A 19,927-nucleotide genomic window follows, 5' to 3' on the forward strand; every position below is an offset into this window, starting at 1 on the left:
ACAATCCTTAGGTCATCATATGCCTCTACATATATACTCAAATATAAACTGAGATTTAAGTAAAAAAAAGATCAAAAACTAAAATCTTGGTTTATATTTCAAGCCTTCACCCATAATATCTAGCATTCCTTCCCTCCCCCTGCCCCCACCCCCAACTCAAAAGAGCTCCCATTTCATCCCTCCCTTCCTCCCCTCCCATACACGGATAGCCCCTCTCCTGGGCATACAGTATCATCCCAGTGGTCGAGAGAGTCAGGGCAGGATGGAGCCTTGCCTCTTTCCTGCAGATGCTGTCTTCCTCATTCAAAATGGCTGTTCCCCCCATCCCCCCCAACGCTGTTCGGGGCAAAGGAAAGAATAAAGTGGGGGGTTTTTTGGTTTGGGGGCAAGGGTGGCAGCAGATGAGGACCACCACAGAGGAGAAAGGGAGGGAATGTTGATACCATGGGGGGGATGGGTGAGGACAAGAATAAAACTGAATTAACATTCCTCCCCCTTTTTGTTTTAAGGGAAAAATATGATCCCAGTTTATAATCACGTACATATGGTATTTACTTATCTTCTGATCATAATAGTCTACCTGTTTTAATCACTTTACCAGAATACATGATCACATTATCCAGTCCTTAAATTTAATTATTATGGGGACAATTTTGACATTTTACATGTGGCAACAGCTCATATAATTGCACGGATTTATACGTGCAAGTGCACGTGCCAAGAGTATGTGTACATTTATATGCATCATGCATAAACATTCCTGGGGATGCAGTCTGTGTGGGTACTTCGTAAATCCATCTCTGCTCTGTCCAGAGTATATGTAGAAATCTGCAGCTGTGTCTCGAAGCAGGTGTAACTCTGTAGGAGCATTAGTGCACTACTGGGGGCTTATTCCAGAAACCTATTTTACAAAAAGGTATAAGATGGTCATCTTAGCATTTAGCATGTGCTAAATCCATTAGCGCACCTTAGTAAATGGGCCCTTTAATTTGTGATGCAGTATATAGAATGTGCCAGGTTTTGAAATGTACACCTGTCTTTATATTTTGCACAGAATGAGGTAACACACTACTGTTTTTCTGGTGTATTGTGTGCAAAGTCTGGCTGCTTGGGAACTCAGTTCAATTTTTGTCTACATATTTCTATTTTTAGTCTGTAGTTAAATAGTCTAAATTTGGTGAGGGTTTTTATCTGCGTTCTGCAGTGTGGAAGCAACCAGGTATTCTGCTAGCACTGAATGCCTATGCAGGATCAATCTGTACTAATCTGACTTGTTTAGTTTTCCAGTAGGTGTATTGATGTTCTAGTGCAGCTTTTCTTAGGTAGGCCCTTCTTGTGCGACTCAAATTAGTGACATTTGTAGGGTTTTGGATTACTTTAAAATGTCCGATGGTGGATTTTGGATTTGAATTTAGACTACACTTTTCTCAGTAGTAGAGCTACTACTGAGAAAAGTGTAATCTAAATTCAAATCCAAAAGTTAACATTCAGGTACAGTAGATATTTCCTTTTCCTGTAAGGCTTACAGTCTAAGTATATACCTGGGGCAATGGAGTGAAGTGACTTGCCAAGAAATCAAAGAGCAGCATTGGGATTTGAACCCTGGTTTCCCTGGCTGGCAGCCTGCTGCTCTAACCATTAGGTACAGCTAATACAGATGGTAAAATTATGTCTTACCTGATAATTTTCTTTCCTTTAACGCAGCAGATGAATCCAGGAACTAGTGGGTTAAGTCCGCCTACCAGCAGATGGAGATAGAGATAAACAAACTAAAGGCAGTGAGCAGTGATGCCAGATGGCCAGCTCCTTCCTTAGTATGTCATTCGTAAGCATTTGCCAAGGCCAAAAATATGAAACCAATAACAACCAGAAACCATCCTCACTATGAAAAACTGAGAACCAAATAAGAACTTTGAAATAACTGCAACTTGATCCAGAAATCGGAATCCTTTCCATGATCCCATATCTGTCTGAACTCTGCAAAAGAGAACCCAGAAGAAAAAAATAGCCACACTGCGCAGAAATGAAAAAACCGTCGGCTGAACTAGGGAGGGATCCTGGATTCATCTGCTGCCTTAAAGGAAAGAAAATTATCAGGTAAGACATAATTTTACCTTCCTTCTCACTGCAGCAGATGAATTCAGGAACTAGTGGGATGTACCAAAGCATTCCTTAAGTAGGGTGGGAAGCAGACGCTCCCAGCGCCAACACTCCCGCCCCAAAACTCGCAACCTCCCGAGCAGACACGTCTAGCCTATAATGCTTCGCAAAAGTATAACGGGACACCCAAGTAGTCGCCCGACAAATCTCTTCCAGAGATAAGGCCGATGCCTCCGCCCAAGAAGCCGCCTGTGCCTTCAGGGCCACTGGAGACGCCCGCCCCAATGGCTTCCGTAATCCAGCGAAAAATGGAAGCCTTAGAAGCCGCCTCGCCTCTTTTCAATCCTGACAAGAGCACAAAGATGATCCAAACGTCGAAACTCGTTAGAGATCTGCAAGTACCGAAACAAGGCTCTCCACATGTCCAGGAAACGTAGCGAGGCAAACTCCCCCGGATAATCCTCTCTTTGAAAAGACGGAAGATAAACCGCTTGATTGACATGGAAAGCCGAAACCACTTTTAGGTAGAAACGACGGCACCGTCCGGATCGACACCCCTGCTTCAGAAAACGGCAAAGAAGGATCTCTGGAAGACAAAGCCTGAATTTCAGAAGTCCTCCTAGCCGAAGCAATGGCCACCAAAATCTCTGTCTTAAGTGTTAGATCCTTCTCAGAAACCTTATTCAACGGCTCAAACGGTGGGGCCTGGAGGGCTCGCAGTACCACATTCAAATGCCACGCCAGGCACGGCTGCCGCAGGGGAGGCCGAAGTCAAAGAGCCCCGTGTAAGAAACGGACCACATCAGAGTGAGCTACTAAAGAGGAACCGTCCAGTTTGCCCCTAAAACAAGCTAGCGCGGCCACCTGCACTCGAAGGGAATTATATGCCAATCCCTTTTGAAGGCCATCCTGAAGGAACTCCAGAATAACCGGAATGTCCGCCCGAAAAGGCGATTCAGCACGCAAAGCACACCATGCCGAGAAAGCTCCACACTTGCGCATATGCTGCTGAAGTAGACTGCTTCTGTGCCCTCAAAAGAGTGGCAATGACTGGTTCTGAAAACCCTTCTTCAGCTGCCGCCTCTCAATAGCCAGGCCGTAAGACCAAAGCGGGAGGGATTTTCCATCTGAACTGGCCCTTGATGCTGCAGATCGGGAGTCACCAGAAGTCGCAATGGTGGCTCTGAGAGTGCTCGAACGAGATCCGCATACCACGGCCGTCGGGGCCAGTCTGGTGCCACTAGAACGACCAGCCCACGATGCGGCCCTATGTAGCAAAGAACTCTCCCTATCAGAGGCCACGGAGGAAAAATATACAGTAGCTGTTGTTCCGGCCATGGCTGGACAACAGCGTCCAATCCTGCGGAACCTGGCTGCCGTTTGCGGCTGAAGAACTGGGGAACTTTGGCATTGCAAGCCATGGCCATGAGATCCATTACTGGTCTTCCCCAACGTTGACAGATCAGCCGAAAAGCTGAGTCCGACAGCGTCCATTCCACTGCGTCCAAAAGAGTCTGGCTGAGAAAATCCGCTTGAACATTGTCTTGACCCGCAATGTGCGCTGCCGACAGACTCTGAACATGCGCTTCCGCCCATACTAGAAGACGAGACCCTTCCACTGCCAAGGGAAGACTGCGAGTGCCCTCCTACTGAATGATGTAGGCCACCGTCGTGGTGTTGTCCGTGAATACACAAACCGCCTGCCCCTGCAGAAGATCCTGAAAACTCTTCAGCGCATTCACGACTGCTCGCAACTCCAGATGATTTATCGGCCAAGTGGCTTCGAGAGGGATCCACGATCCCTGGGCTACTCGATGAAGACAATGGGCTCCCCAGCCCACAAGGCTGGCATCCGTCACGACTACCACCCAATTGGGAGATGCCAGAGAAACACCCTTCTGCAAATTGGCTGACCGGAGCCACCACATGAGACTGTCCCTGGCCTGGCTCGACCAAGGAAGGCGTCGGCAACCATCTGCTCAAAAGGAAATTCTGAAGAGGCCGTATGTGAACCCTTGCCCATGGAATGACTTCCAAGGTCGCTGTCATGGAACCGAGGAGCTGAACATAGTCCCACATTCGGGGAGCGTGATGATTCAATAAGGTCCGTACCTGAGAAAGCAATTTCATCCTTCACCCCTCGGGGAGAAACACCTTCCCCCGCTTCGTATCGAATTGCACTCCAAGATACTCTAGACTGAGACTCTTGTCCATATTGACCACCCAACCTAAATAATTGCAACACTGTAATCACTCGGTCGGTGACCACTTAACTCCCCTCTGCTGTCGTCACCCGAATCAGCCAGTCGGCGAGATATGGATGCACTCGAATCCCTCCTTCCGCAGGAACACCGCCACGACCACCATCACCTTAGAAAAAGTGTGTGGGTCAGTGGCCATTCCGAAAGGAAGGGCCCAAAACTGGAAGTGCTGACCCAGCACCGCAAATCTGAGAAATCTCTGATGGGGCTGCCACATGGGAATGTGCAGGTAAGCTTCCCTCAAATCGAGAGCTGTCAAAAACTCGCCTGTTTGAACAGCAGCAATAACTGCCCTTAATGTCTCCATGCGGAAGTGACGAACCCGCAAAAACTGGTTTACTTTTCTGAGATTGAGAATAGGTCGAAAAGCCCCTCCCTTGTTTGGAACCACAAAGATGGAGTACCGACCTGTGCGCCTTTCAAGAGGAGGAACAGGCACGATAGTCCCTATCCTTAGCAGGTCTCATAAACACTGCAGAACCGCTGTCCTCTTGGCCAGCGATACACAGTGGGACTCCAGAAAAAAGCCTGACGGGAGAGAAGAATTCTAACTTGTAACCTTCTTGCACCACATTGAGGACCCACTGGTCCGAAGTAATTCTGGCCCACTCTGGAAGAAACAGAGAAAGCCGACCACCGATCTGCTCTCCTCCCGAGTGGACCTGCGCCCCATCACTGGGAGGCCTGAGGAGCCCCCTGACGAGAGGGGGGTCCAGCCGGATGCTTCTCGCTGCGAAAGGAAGAACGCTGTCCAAAATGAGGACACTGAAAGGCTGCGTTGGACCGCCCCGGGGGATACTGTCGCGTCTCTTTGAAATGTGACCATGAGGATCCCTGCCTGGAAGTAGACTTGGGTTTATCCTCCAGTAGACGCTGAGATTTGGAATCCCCCAAATCTTTAACAATCTTTTCTAGGTCTTCCCAAAAAAAAGCAATTTCCATCGGAAAGGCAATTTAATGAGCCGTTGCTTAGAGGCCATATCTGTGGCCCAATGATGAAGCCACAGAAGACGCCGAGAGGATACTGTCAAGGCAATGAGTTTGGCCGAAGTACGGACCAAATTATACAAGGAACCCGCCAAGTACGTCAGCCCAATATCCATCAGCGACATCTGAGGAGTTCCCGGCATACCAGACTCCGAAATCGAATCCATGATATAATGTAGCCAACTGAGACAAGCTCTAGCCGTATAAGAACTACAAACAGAAGCTTGAAGTGTCAAAGCGGCAACCTCAAAGGCACGTTTTAAAGAGGCCTCTAGCCATCTGTCTTGCATATCCTTAAGTGCCACACCATCTTCCACTGGAGTAGTCGTCTTCTTAGTGACCACTGTCACCAGGGCATCCACCCTAGGCAGAGCAAACTGCTCTAAACGGTCCGCTGAAACCGGATACAGCTGGGCCATAGCCCTGGCCACTTTCAGCCCCCCATCCAGATCCGCCCACTGGGCCGAAATCAACTCTTCAATAGCTTTATGTACCGGAAAGGCCTTAGAAGGTCATCTGGTACTAGCCATCTTGGGGTCGACTGCCTGAGAAGCCGCAAGCTCAGGGTCCTCCATATTTTTATTTTTTTTTAATTACATTTGTACCCCGCGCTTTCCCCACTCATGGCAGGCTCAATGCGGCTTACATGGGGCAATGGAGGGTTAAGTGACTTGCCCAGAGTCACAAGGATGCAGGGCTTCCAGCGCCTGAGAGATAAAGGAGGACAACTCCTCCTTATGGAAAATCCTCACGGCGGAAGAGTCCTCTGGTGGGTCAGTGAGGACACCATCCTCCACGTCCTCTACCCCCGTCTGCTCTGAGAGAGCCACCACGGAAGAAGCTGCAGGTGACCATATGCAGGACCCCTCCTCAGACCCCAAAGAAAGCCTAGGCTTTTTAAGGGAAGAGAAATCCTCTGGGGAAAAACCCAAAATCTCTTGGTTACCCCCAGACCCCCTGAGAGGATCAAAGGCCGAAGCTGTCGAAGACACGTGGGGGGGGGGGGGGGGGGCAAAGGCCCTTTAAAAAAAAAAAAAACGCCTGATGGAGTAGCAAAATAAACTCTGCCAATAACCCCTCCCCTGCAACAGAGGAGATTGCAGCCATGGTACCTGCACCACTGCCCACAGTGCCTGATGCCCCCCCCCCAACTCCCCTATCAGCGGAGAAAAAGCTTTGCCCAAAACCGATACCGGAGCCAGCTCCATGACTGATCGCAAAATGGCGCGAGAATCGCCAGGTTCCGGGCAGGAAAGCACGCTTTTGGGGGAGGCCACCGCTCCGTTGAGTCCCGCAAAATCAGCGCACCCCACACTGCAAAGGCCTGCCACCGAACACCGTTTCCCGCATCGGGAACAGCGTTTTACCGCCTCAGCTGCCATCGCCCGCCCCCAAACAGGAACCCAGCAGGACTTACCCCAGACCGGAAAAGCGCGGGAACTGACAGCTGAGCCGAAAAAAAAAAAAAAACTCTCCGACTCCACTTCGAGGCAGGCTCAGACAAGCAGGCAACAGAAAACAGGACTGACAGCAGTAACACAAACCTGATCTCAGCAAAAACACACTTCCCTGTGCCTCTCTGTTTTTCTTTTAAACAAATTCTATGGTTCTTTTTTTTTTTTTTTTAGTGAGGAAGCAGAAACAAACAGGGAAGGAAAGGAACAGCAAAAGCCTGTTCAGAGGGAATTTGAGGTGCAGCAGGGACCCAGCAACTGCGTATGCTGCCAAAGGGGACACCACCAGTTCGCCACCCCCAGCTCAAACTGGCCACCGGCCCAGGAGCACCCTCAGAGGCCTTGGGTCCAGGAGCTGGAGAAAAAGCCGTCCTCCACCTGCTGAGATAGAGACATACTAACTGAGGAAGGAGCTGGCCGTCTGGCATCACTGCCTTTAGATTATCTCTATCTCCACCTGCTGGTAGGCGGACTTAACCCTCTAGTTCCTGGATTCATCTGCTGCAAGTGACAAGGAAGATACTTATTCCAAACATGTTTGGTAATCCAATAATAGACTAAAGGTTGGCAGATCTGAAGCCTGGTGGCTGTTTGGTAACTTACTAGGGAAATCAGTTTATGGTTGCTAGAAACCACAGGATTTCTGTTACAGTGCTGCCGACCATTACTGTTCACATAGCCAAAAGGAAGACATTGGACTGGGGGAGCTAGAACTGCCTCCTTAGCCCCCTTAGCTCTCTCTGAAGGGGCATCATCTTATGGGACTCTGCCAAGGGGCTAGCAGCCTTCCTGCTGCTACTACTACTTTTCATTTCTATAGCGCTACTAGACGTATGCAGCGCTGTACACTTGAACATGAAGAGACACTCCCTGCTCGACAGAGCTTACAATCTAATTAGCTAAGGCAATACCAGCCCCTGTCCTCAGCCCTTCAATTGCCCCCACCAAAATCTAAGTGGCTTTTAAAGGGCAGCTTACTCAAATGCACCTTCAAGAATCAGATGGACTGCTGGATAACCAAGAGGTAAAAGGGGCACTCAAGGAGGACAACCCTGCTAAGCCTCTGAATCTGCTTAACACCATAAACTTGGGACCCTTCAGGCCTCCGGGATGCAGGGGCTGTGAAGGCAAGTGTGGCAGGGAGCCAAACTCCCCTCTATGGAAGAAAATTACCCCTGCTAGAGCCTGTCTCACATGCTCAGTGATAGCTGACAGCTACTATGACCATAGTGCCCCCCCCCCCCAGGACCCCACCAGCAGAACCCCCAACTCCAAGGTCATTGGACCTCTCCAATGCCCCCACTTCAGCTAAAGTGCTTCAGACTCCCATAGCTTCCCCACAGCAGCAGGAAGACAAAATCACCATACTTGCCACCAAAGGCAAAACAACTGCAGCCATCTCACCCAGGTTGGGAGGGGGGCCTTCACCCCTTCACTACTACACCTCTCTTTGGACAGTGAAACAGTGACAGGGAGGCCTGCAAAACACTTTCATCACTAGAGCCAGTGGTGGTGCTGAGCTGCTGGCTCCCACAGTCTCCATACTAGCAGCCCAAGCATGGCTAAGCTGCAGGCCACACTACAAATCCTCACCCCGCAAACCCCAGGACACACTAAAGACTCACTGAAGGATCCTGGGACTGTTTGCACTTGCCAATCTCCACTGCTCTAATGAAATCTGCTTTTTGAGCTGTGCTTTCTTTTTTTTTTTTCTTTGCAACTTTATTCCCCTAATGGCAGTCAACTAAAGCTAAACGCCCAATTCATTTTCTTTCTTTCTTGTGCTGCAGAGGCACTGGGCTGGTAGAGTCATCGAGACCCACAACATTGCGGGATGCTGTCTTTCTATTCCAAATCAGTCCCCCTCCCACCAGCTTGGTGTAGAGCAAGACATTTTATTTTTATTTATTAATTTATTGGGATTTATTAACTGCCTTTATAAAGAGATTCATACATTAGAGATGAGGAAAAACTGAAACGGTCATACCTTACTACCCCTTACATTCAACCCCTATTATACAACACAATTTTGCTTTTTTTCCTTAAATTGTGTTAGCGAGGGAGTTAAACGTTGTCTGTTGGCAGCACTACAGAAACATTTCTCTTTCCTCTGTAATCACGACAAAATGTGTGTCATGCAGCAACATGTGGAAATATTGTGCATCATAACAGGTACTCAATGCCAGTAAAAATCCAATCACCACTTTCTGCAAATTGATACTAGAAAACATTCCTGAAGCCATGCCTCTCCACATTCATCTTACTTCAGAAACACACATTTCAAAACCTACTTTTGAGCTCTTTTCCAGCAACCTAAGAAATACAGTTTAAAACAGCTTTTTTCAAACAGAGTGCTGCAGATGCTCCCTAGGTGTGTGACAGGAATTTTCTATCACTCCTGTCCCTAGCCAGCGACCCGGCATTATAAGATTTTTTTTCTGTAGCAGTCAGCAGCAGCAATTCAGACAGCCTGCTAGCGCCAACCCCCAAGTCTTCTCTCTGACTTAACTTCATGCTTTTATGGTTGGACCTAAGCGGCTTATCAAATAAATATAATGAACCTGAAATAATATCCTCCTTTTTTAAAGCCCTTTTAAAAGTACCACTTTCTCCCACTGGCAAAAATAGTCAAAGGAGAGAGAAAAAGATAATAGAAAGATTGTCCTATCAAAATCAATTTTATAGGACCAACCTCCAAGATCAAGTACAAAGCCAATTAAACTTCAGTAGTCATGTCAAAACAAGGTACTTGCCAAACTTTAAGACAAAACGTTGCGCTTGCTGTTTGTATACATGAAATATCTCATATGCATACATGAAAGAAAAGGGGAATAAATTGTTCATTTATTCCAGGACTTAAACATTTAAATAACCTATTGAACCGCATACAATAAGCGTCCAGTACTACAAAAGAACCTTTCAAATTGGTTTTTTATGGTATTTACATATCTAAACAACTGAAAGACAAAATAAATGTTGCTTCACAATAGCAGTAACTGATAAGGTTTAATAAACTGAATAATTTGATTTTCTCTAGTAACAGATTAAAAAAAAATCAGACCGTTTTGCAATGTGCAGTTTAACGGAACAAAAATTGCAGTTCTAGATTTCTGAACAGTGTGCTTTCACGGGGTCTGCATTACCATTATGTAAATTAGGTGGCTGTCTAAGGCAGCCGCTTCTGGGAGCAGCTGCAATAAAGGCAAAACAAAAGGTCCCGACAGCCATACAAACTCAAAACAGCTACCTACAAAGGGTGGAAATGTTTCAAATACCTATTACCTGAGCAAATTTCTTATAAAAACTGACCCCATTGTTTAAATAGTGAATGTTGTGTATATTTGTATAAAACATGTTTTCCAATTATGCATTTTCACAGGATGGTACTGTGAGGGCTGTTAAACTAAGATTCTTAAATTTAATTATCAAAATTCAGGGCGGTCGATCCTAAAGGTCTGAAAGATAATTAAGGATTCTTTCCTTATTGATATGTGTACATTTATATATTTTGTTTCATATTTTGTAATGACTTCTTTTAGCTTGTTAGCCACATTGAACTCAAAACAGTACGGCAAAATATGGGGTATAATTGTCAAATAAATAAGATAGGGTGCAAAGCTGAAGAATTTGCCTTGGGTAATTGGCACTCCTCCTAAACCTTTCCTCTTGCGCTGCTTTTTCTACCTTTTTTGTTATCTTCTCCGCTTTCCCCCTCATTTATCTTCTCCTCTCTCCCTCTCCCAGCCCCTCAGAGAGGAGGGAACCTCAAAGCCATGTTTAATTTTTCCATTTTATGTTGGTAACATGCTATTTCAAATAACTGAAATCAGACAACTTTCTGATTACTAAAGCTACTTTCTCAGAACAATGCCTTAAATACAACTTTGATCTGGACCAGTGTCATAAAACTCTTGAAGATCAGCTATCACAGCAAATAAACACTAACAACTCCTTTAGTTATATAGAAACATGGAACATGAAGGCAGATAAAGACCATACTGCCTATCTCATAGATGGTATGGATGGGCAAACTATCTGTTCCTCTCCATTATAGAGATCCTATATACTTGAAGACTACCTGAATTCAAGAAATAATTCATCTCCACCACCCCCACTGGGAGGTTGTTCCACTAATTCACCACCCTTTCCGTGAACAAGTATTTCCCTAGATTACTCCTGAGTTTATCCCCTTTCACCTTTGTCCTAGGCTCCCTCATTCCAAAGCCACCTTTCAAATGAAACACAATTGCCTCCTCTGTATTTATGCCATCAAGGGCCTTCCTGGGTTGAATGTTAATGCGGGGCTCAGGGAATGTTATTTTAGAGCAGTGGTTCTCAATCTTTCTTCCATTGTGACACTCCTGACAGATGTTTACATCCATGACATACTAAGAGCTACAGTACATGACTAGTCAAAAATAAAATCCCTTAGATATCTTTCTTATTGCCGAAAATGATGCAAAGAAAGGAGGTGACTGCTGGGTGGAGAAGGGTAGGCGTGCAACATTTCCAGTTGGGGCTGGTGGCAGCAGTGAGCATTGTGGGTAATGGTGAAGCAGAAACAAGAAGGTGGATAAAACAGGAGACGAAACCACATCAAAATGTTGCAGCCAATTAGGTTAATCTCTGTTTCCCCTTCCCTGTGCAGCCATCATCGCCATATACGCAAAACACCCATGTTGTCATTCTTTATTGTTGGTAGCATTTTTATTTAATCTCATTTAATCTCACTTATATTTTCAAACATGCCAGCTTGTGCAGTACATGGTTGTACACAGAGGAAGTATAATAATGGAATAATTTTTCATAGGGTAGTAATTTGTTATAAATTGTAATCAGTGTGTCATTTGGAGGGGCTGGTTATAGGGACACCCTAGCACTGTTATATTCGTGCAGAGATTTTTTTCTCCTGGTAAAGGTCTAAAACATACATCATGTTATGAGAATCAAGTGCTCAACATTTAGAGTTTCTATTTATTTACTTATTTATGACATTTATATCCCACATTAAACATGAATTAGGCTGAAACTTGGAAGCATTTAAAATCTTTTTTTTCCTACGCTAAGATCAAAAGAAAGAGATGGCATGTAGGAACTTGCTCCTTTTGTTTTGTGGATTGCAGTGGTAAATTATAAAAATGTACTTGATATTTTTAAGTACTATTTTAAAAGATGGATATTGAATAATGAGGGCAGAGCTAACTTCAAGCAGAAGTTCACAGTCGGTGTAAATGTGCCAACGTTGTCCAGTTCAGCACACTATTAGCAGCAAAGTTCATACAAAGTTAATTATGTTCAATGGAAAATAAATCTGTTTGCTCAGGCTGCTTGCTATATTCCATCACTGTTTCATTATTGCTACCGAGTATTACATATTAAGGGTATTTGCTTTCAACTTTGTTTTAATTCATTTACTTTTGCCCTTACATGCACATGGTTTTGCTTTTTAAATCCAAAAGTGAATCCTAAGGGTGGTGGAATAATTAGGTATAAACTGTGTTGTTTCTGACTTTACTTGGACTGCTTTTGGTCCTGCCGATCTGTACATCTGCTGTCTGGAATGTTGGAAGATGGAAATGAGAAATTAAAAATTAAGTTTTGTATGTACTCTGTAGAAGTTGTTGTTTACTTTTGCAATGTGTGTATGGATGCCTGTTCTAGTATATGTATGTGATAACATTTGGATAACTGTCTATACTTATAGCTATGATTTCTGAACATGCAGCATCATTAAAAGGACAGACTTAAATGCCCGGTTGGCTACATATGTCAATCTCAACTTTGTTAAATGTTTCAGAAATATCCAACTGTTTGCTCCCATGATATAACTGAATTCTATTATTCTGTCTCACTGTATTTTCAAATGTAAGCCACATTCTACCCAACTTTGTTTGGGATAATGTGTGATAATGTTAAAAAAATAAATGCTTTATCCTCCACCTTTTAAGACACTGCCTACCACCGCTGGATAGTGATAGCACAAGGAAAGCAAGTTTGGTCCAGTGAAGTCTAACTCAAAATAACCTGTTCCTTAGCAGGGCCCTAATAGCAGTGACCATATTGAAAATGCGACCATACCATGCCTCTGTGGTTATGTTCCACTAACAAGTTACACAATTAACTGGATTTTGAAAGGATTATATAAAAACTTTGGATGCACGACTAGAGACACAAAACATACACTTTCAGTATCACAATTCTTCATGTACAGCCACAAAACAACCTTTTAAGGTGGATAGTGTTCACAATGAGCTCCTTTTCTTATCAACCAGATAGAGATAAGAGTTTTCCGTCTTGGCACACTAAGTCATCAGAAGAACAAAATATAAGAAAACCAATGGGCTGCATTAGGGACTTAAATCCCATTTAGTTATGTTTAAACAAAATAGATCTGCATTACACAAAATACTTATTTTTACTTTCACTTATAAAACCACTTGCCCCTGAAACATGTTCAAAACAGAATAATCCATTTGTGTATCTAGAAGGTAAACCTCTACAAAACAGATGAAGATGTGATTCCATGTGCCCCAATGAAAGGGGAGTTTAATTCTATTTCCATTTAATTTCAATATATCCCATAATCTTTATAACACCAGGCTTCCCAAGGCACATTACAACAACAGTTAAGATGAACCCATCAGGAAACAGGATATCCTCACTGAAATTTGGCCATCTGTATTGTATAGAACAGTGTAGAAAAATGAGCACAAACTACAGAGTTTATAATTACTGTTTCTACCAACTACAATAATTTTTGAAGCTGTTTTATTGATATTCAGTTTTGATTTCATGGTATTTATATCAGCATATGAGAAGCTTTCAAATCAATTAAAAAGCTGTCCAATAAGTTTAAAAAAAAAATCCTTTTCTCCTCCACCTTTTAAGGCACTGCCTATCCAACTGAAACAGCTTTTAGACTTGTTACAGATGGACCAAACATGGGCAGTCCCTTATTTCTATTAATCTTTTGCTACTGTTTTCAATTGCATTTGCTATTGTTTTGGGTGTACTAAAACTACGGCAAGCTCTGCCTACTGGCTTCAGCTCATACAATGGACTAGAATAGTCTCCTGTTTTATTCAACTTCCTTGAGCAAGAAGGACCAGTTATGCAGATATCAAGTACCTGATTCCCTGCTCTGCTCTCCCCAGCCTGCAAGCACACCTGGTTGTTACAGAAAGCAAGGACATGCTGTATGTCACATTTTTGGTGACACACAAGTGTGTCCCAACACACTGGTTGAGAACCACTGTTTTACAGTATTGCACAGGGCCTACTTCACCTAAGTACAGCTATTTAAACAGAACCTTATGTGTGTTAAATGTGGTAGAGAACGCATTTTATCATTCATTTTGGGAATGCTCAAAGATTAGGGGATTCTGGACTACAATAACATTGTATGACTATGATTTTAGATTGTAGACTTGCAGGAACCCCGGAACAATCATCATTAGACAAAAACAGGCTCTTTTCGCATGTAAATGTATTCGCCAGTCATGAGTTGGGGACACACTCCCAAATTATTGGAAATAGAGAAATCAAATTCACCAACTAGTCACTTGGAAGGCAAGGGATTAACAAGGCTCACCTCTTTTGGAGGCAAGTCGAAATGAACTCGTAATGGTAATATTGGCGACTAATAAGAAATAAAGGGTTTGTTTGTTTTTTAAGATAACGGACCTCTTATCTGCAAACTTTGACCCCAACTGGGCGAAGTTTAATTTTGAATAACTTATGATAAAAATTGGACAATATTATATATTAGTGAGATATACCTAGATGCCATACTTCTGGAGATTTGGGGGGTGGGGGGGGGGGTTCTGCTAGAGTCTCGGAAGGCTATCGAAATCAAAGCCTTCTGACGTGTTGTTGCTCTGCTCTCTAGGGCAGGGCTGGTGGGGGCGAAGAGAGGGGAGGAAAGTAGGAGAGTTTATTGTTTCTCTGTATTTGATCTATATAGATAGATATAGACATCTCTGTATCATGTCAAGTTGTAAAAAAAACAACATTTCACTAAAAATGTTGAAACATAAAACAGTAAGTCTTTTACTTACTGTTTAGCCCATTAACATCTCTAACTAAAGTACTGCAGTATTATCCCAGTTAACAGCAGCTCAGAAGTGAACACTAAAAATGATACATTTTACACATCCATTCTGACAGGTCTGATAATAAATTCAATGGTTTAGATACAAAAAGACACACACGTGCAATGTAATTCTGAATCAAAGTGCACTGCTCATAAATAACAGTAAGAGTTACAGAAAAAAAATCCTTCTGAAGCCTTGACAATTTGAACTACTGCTCCCAAGTTTCAGACATGCTAGTTCAACCCTTTTAACATATGTTACCTTATCTACCAGCACATTGTTCATGCTACACCAGCAGCAACAACTACAGGACTCTAGTACAAAGATTAGTCCAGCCCTGTAATATACTTATTTCTAAGATACCCATCTGTATTTAACTATAAACAAACAAATCCTCCTTTCCAAAAAGTTGTTGAATAAAAAAAACCCAGATATCCAACATAATCAAAAAGTAAACTGACAATTTTAAAAATAAAAATTTTCTTTTAAGTACAATTCTGCATCCTTGTGAATGCTCCTTCAGATAGTGTAAGAGGTTTATTTGGGTTTTTTTTTTGTTGCTGCTGTTCTAAGAATAAATAAGCTGCATGATATTACAACTTCAAATAATACAAACAACTTCAGACTTCAATCATCCACATATTTAAATTAATAAATTCTGCATGACAAGTTCAGATCAAAAGGGAGAAAAATAAAGATGTCCTTGAAAAAAAATCTAAGGAAAAAAAACTCCAGACTCCGCCCCTTCTGCCTCGCATCACCTTATGCCTGGAACAGACTTCCTGAGCCCATACGCCATGCGCCCTCCCTGCCCATTTTCAAGTCCTTACTCAAGGCCCATCTCTTCTCCCTTGCTTTTGGTGCCTAACCACCTTCCCATTCCTGATACCTACACTGACTACATAGTTTTTACCTTTAGATTGTAAGCTCTCTTGAGCAGGGACTGTCCTTCCCCATGTTTAAACTTGTACAGCACTGCGTAACCCTGGCAGCGCTATAGAAATGCTAAGTAGTAGTAGTAGTAGGGAGCTCTTTACTGAAACTTACTAAGCAGTTAATTCATGCATTATGGTGTGCTGTTAATATACTGGTAAAGAGTAAAGGAAAGGTCATGGCCTTGATATAGCACCTTTGTGTAAAGCAGTTTACATTTATTATATACAGGTACTTTCTTTGTCCCTACTGGGTTCACACTAAGTTTTTTTTTTTTCTTTTTTTGTACATAGGGCAATGGAAAATTTGGTCATTTGCCCAGGGTCACAATGAGTCACAGTGGGAGCGGAACCCTGTTCCCCAGCTTCTCAGCCCACTGCACTAGCCATTAGGCTATTACTCCCTCTAGTAATGCTGGCATGACAGCACGTTCTAATTCATATACAAACTGCATAGACCAATATCAGTGGTGAATGGACTGCACAACACAGTTAATACATGGTACTCTGCCACAGGTTGTCACTGTTACAGATATTGCCAATACACTTACCACCTAATAAATAGAAGGTGGTAAGTGCATCCACATTAAGTCGCTGATGCAGTATGTTTCCATTAGAACTTTGCACTGACACTTCCTAATGCAAGACTAATGCAAAGATTTTAGCTCCTCAATGCCAAGAACAAATAGCATTCAAATTGCTATATTAAGTGTGTGCACACAGAAAAAAAAACAACAACGCACACTGCAGCAGTAATGCACAGCTACTTGCTGCTAACATCTCCTTTCTTGTCAGTGCATGAGTGGGACTGGCTCACAAACTTGCAGGAGAGATTAGATTAAAAAAAAAAAAAAAAAGTCCTGGATTCTCTTTTCCTCCCCCCCCCCCAAAAAAAAAAGTTGTTGGTGTTCTCTCCAACCCCGATCCCCCACCCTGAGACGACCTCTGATATTTTTCATCATTACTACCCCTCCTCCCAAGATGACCCTCCAAACCTCCAATTCACTCACCCACCCACCCCTGAAATGATTTCCCAATGCTCCCCCTGGACTCTCCCCATTCACCTAGAATATGATAGGCAGGAGCGATACTCACTTGCTCCTGTCCCAACGCCACTATCTTGCAAACTGGCAGCGCCTGACCCCAGAGTCTGCCAAATAAAATAATATCCTTGTTTGGCAGACTAACCCAATTCCTTAGGATGTTATATTATTGTTTTGTATAATGAGTTTGATTGTGCCTGTTTGTACTGTCCTTTCCTTGCATTTAATTTTAGTCTGGACACCTGTTTGAGTGTGTGTGTGTATGTGTCAGCTTACATATTATATACAGGTACTTATTTGTACCTGGGGCAATGGAGGATTAGGTGACTTACCCAGAGTCACAAGGAGCTGCCTGTGCCTGCAGTGGGAATCGAACCCAGTTCCCCAGGACCAAAGTCCACCATGCTAACCACTAGGCCACTCCTCCACAATGCACCCATGGCTTTGTGGAGGGTAAGCTGGTACAAAAACACATTATCTGCATTGTGCACCCACAGACTAGTGTGCTTTAATAAAGCCATGTAAATCTTGTGCAAAGCCTAAGCACACTTTAGTGCAGTAATAAGTTACTGCAAAGGAAAGAACTTTCTGTATGGTAAAATGTTGGGAATGCCTCCATCAGTTAGCACAGAGTCTCTGCACTTCGCAAGTATTAATTTTTTTACATCTGACCCTCAATGAGTGCAGAAGTTTTATGTACTTTAATAAGATGGCCCCTAAGTTAAAGAAAACAGATTAAAGGTACTGCTCTGCTAAAACAAACAAAAAAAAAAAGATGAAAGAAATCATATCACTACCAGTTATTGCACACACATTCCCACACAGCAGTACAGTAAATTAACTATGTACTGGCAGAAGCACTGCATTAAAAAAAAAATCTAGAAAGGCAGAAATTTAAGGAAGAATACTGAAACTACTTTCAAGTCACATATAACTTTCAAAAAGCATACATTTCGGAAAACTACAAATCATTATCTTCCTGTTCAGTCTGAAAAGGGAGCTAAAGCGCCCCGAGGATGTCATCAGTGAGCAATAACAGTCCTGAGACCGGCCTAACCCCGTCAGGCACCGCTCCCCACCGGAGGCAGGAAGATCCTGGGAAACACCGCACCCTCAGCAAAGTGTCAAAGTGCACGAGTCATAACAGGTGACAAAAGTGCAAGAAAACAATGCCAGCAGTTGCACCCCCCCCCCCCCCAAATTCCAAACCGCAGGCACAGCTGAAGTGAAAGAGACAGGAAGGCATAAATAGATGGCAAGGGCCAAGTGCTCACAGAGGATCAGAAGGGGAGCCTTTGCATCTGAAACACCCAACACCAAGAAGCGTTAACATCACAATTCATCCCCGCTTTAGCGATTGCGTGCATCTAAGCAGATCTCTCCCCCCACCCCCAATTTTGCCTTCAAAAAGTAGCCTAGGGATTAGGGAAATGTGTTAGCCACAAGCAGTCCGCCAGACCCCCCTCCTTTCCCCGAGGCCTCGTCCATCCATTCCACTCACAGTCCAAGTGCTTCTTCTTGGGGCCCATGATCTCGTGCGTGGTCGCCTTGCACACGGTCTTGGAGACGGCCGAGCCGGTGACACTGTGCTGCGCTGCCGTGATCCGATCCGTGATGCTCTGCCCGGACATCTTGGCGGCGACCGCTCCCTCCCAGCGCACTCCGCCACAGCCAGGGTGCGCTCGCCCCCGAGAGCAAGGAGGAATCCAAGAGGAACAGGGGGAGTGGGGCGCTCACAAAAATATATCTGTATATGTATTTTTTAAAAAAAACCTCCGTACGGCCACGCTTCCTTTCCTGACAGAAAAAAAAGCTACAACAACAACAAAAAAAAAGGGCTCCTGCGACGAATAAATTAAAAAAAAAAAAAGGCAAAACCCTTCCGGGGAGCGCAGGCCTTGTTCTTGTTAATTTTTGTTTTTCACTATACACTTAAAAGCCAAGTAGGTCACAAAAACTGTCCCCCCACTGTCTGGCGGTGCCACCTCTTGTCATGAGAAGCTGGGTTTTTAAAGAGACGGGGGAACAGTCTCTGTTACACTGCAGGAAAATGGCGATCTCAGACTCCGCCTCGGCAATCTTTCCGGCTCCGGCGGTCACGTGACGCGGTGCCACTAGTCTGGAGCAGGCGAAGAAAAAGGGCAGGGTGTGAGCGCCTCGGGAGCTGCTGGAGAGCGCCGCGCGCCAGACCAGCAGGGTTACCCAGGTGGAATAGCTGCTCTGTTCATCCCACTGACAGTGTTTTATTTTAGAAGTGAGCACTCCTCTTGTCATCAGAATGTTTCACTGTTTTTTTTCTTTTTTATGAATTGTTTTAATTAACTCCAAAATAATACTGGTTTGCTTCACCAACAAATTACATCGTTTTTCAAACAATAAAGAATGGACATGGTTTACACTTGTATTTTAAGTGCAAACCTGCCAAAAATAACTTTACTCACTTGCCGAGGACAAGCACACAATTTTAATGTAGTACATTGTCAGGAGTCAATTACTTTATTGTATGGAGGAATGTAGAGGTTTTGTTTTTTAATACAAGATTCTTTATACAGACCTCCAGGTAACTGGAACAAAGGCCAAATTAACTTCATGGACTTCATTTCAAACACATGTGTAACCAACTCCAACATACTACTACTGGGAGACATCAACCTTCACTTAGAAGACCCAAACTCAATCAAAGCAAGGGAATGTAAGGAATTCCTCCACTTCTGGGATCTCAAATGGCCACAAACGCAAGCAACCCACATCAAAGGACACACAATCAATCTCATCTCACACAAACTCTCAACAGACCAGAATTTAATAATAACAGATATTAAATGGACTGAAACACCCTGATCACTACAAACTAAACTTATCCCTACACTGGCGGAAGATGGGATTACACCAAATACAAGAACACACATCCTACAGCAGAAGAGAACAAGTAGACATGAAAACATTCTGGCAACTGATATACAATAACGAATGGACAGCACAAACAGACTCCATATACTTCCTCATGGAATGGGATAAAAGATGCAAATGCATACTAGATGAAATAGCGCCCTTGCG

General features: G+C 43.8%; 1 protein-coding gene across 7 annotated transcripts in view; it reads right to left on the reverse strand.

Annotated features, from left to right (window-relative positions):
* PICALM (phosphatidylinositol binding clathrin assembly protein) overlaps nt 1–18,923 on the reverse strand; it is a 224,713-nt gene extending 205,790 nt beyond the window's left edge. For 4 of the 7 annotated variants that reach the window (XM_030200142.1, XM_030200141.1, XM_030200140.1 and 1 more), the window contains exon 1: nt 18,372–18,922. In XM_030200142.1, the coding sequence (XP_030056002.1) occupies nt 18,372–18,501 (130 nt within the window). In that variant the 5' untranslated portion in view covers nt 18,502–18,922. Of the gene's footprint in view, nt 1–18,371 lie in introns of all 7 variants that reach the window. The other 3 variants (XM_030200144.1, XM_030200143.1, XM_030200139.1) reach the window with 2 other exon arrangements.
* Nucleotides 18,924–19,927: the final 1,004 nt, after the last annotated feature.

Source organism: Microcaecilia unicolor, chromosome 4 (assembly GCF_901765095.1).
Source record: "Microcaecilia unicolor chromosome 4, aMicUni1.1, whole genome shotgun sequence".
In the NCBI taxonomy this organism is placed as follows: domain Eukaryota; kingdom Metazoa; phylum Chordata; class Amphibia; order Gymnophiona; family Siphonopidae; genus Microcaecilia; species Microcaecilia unicolor.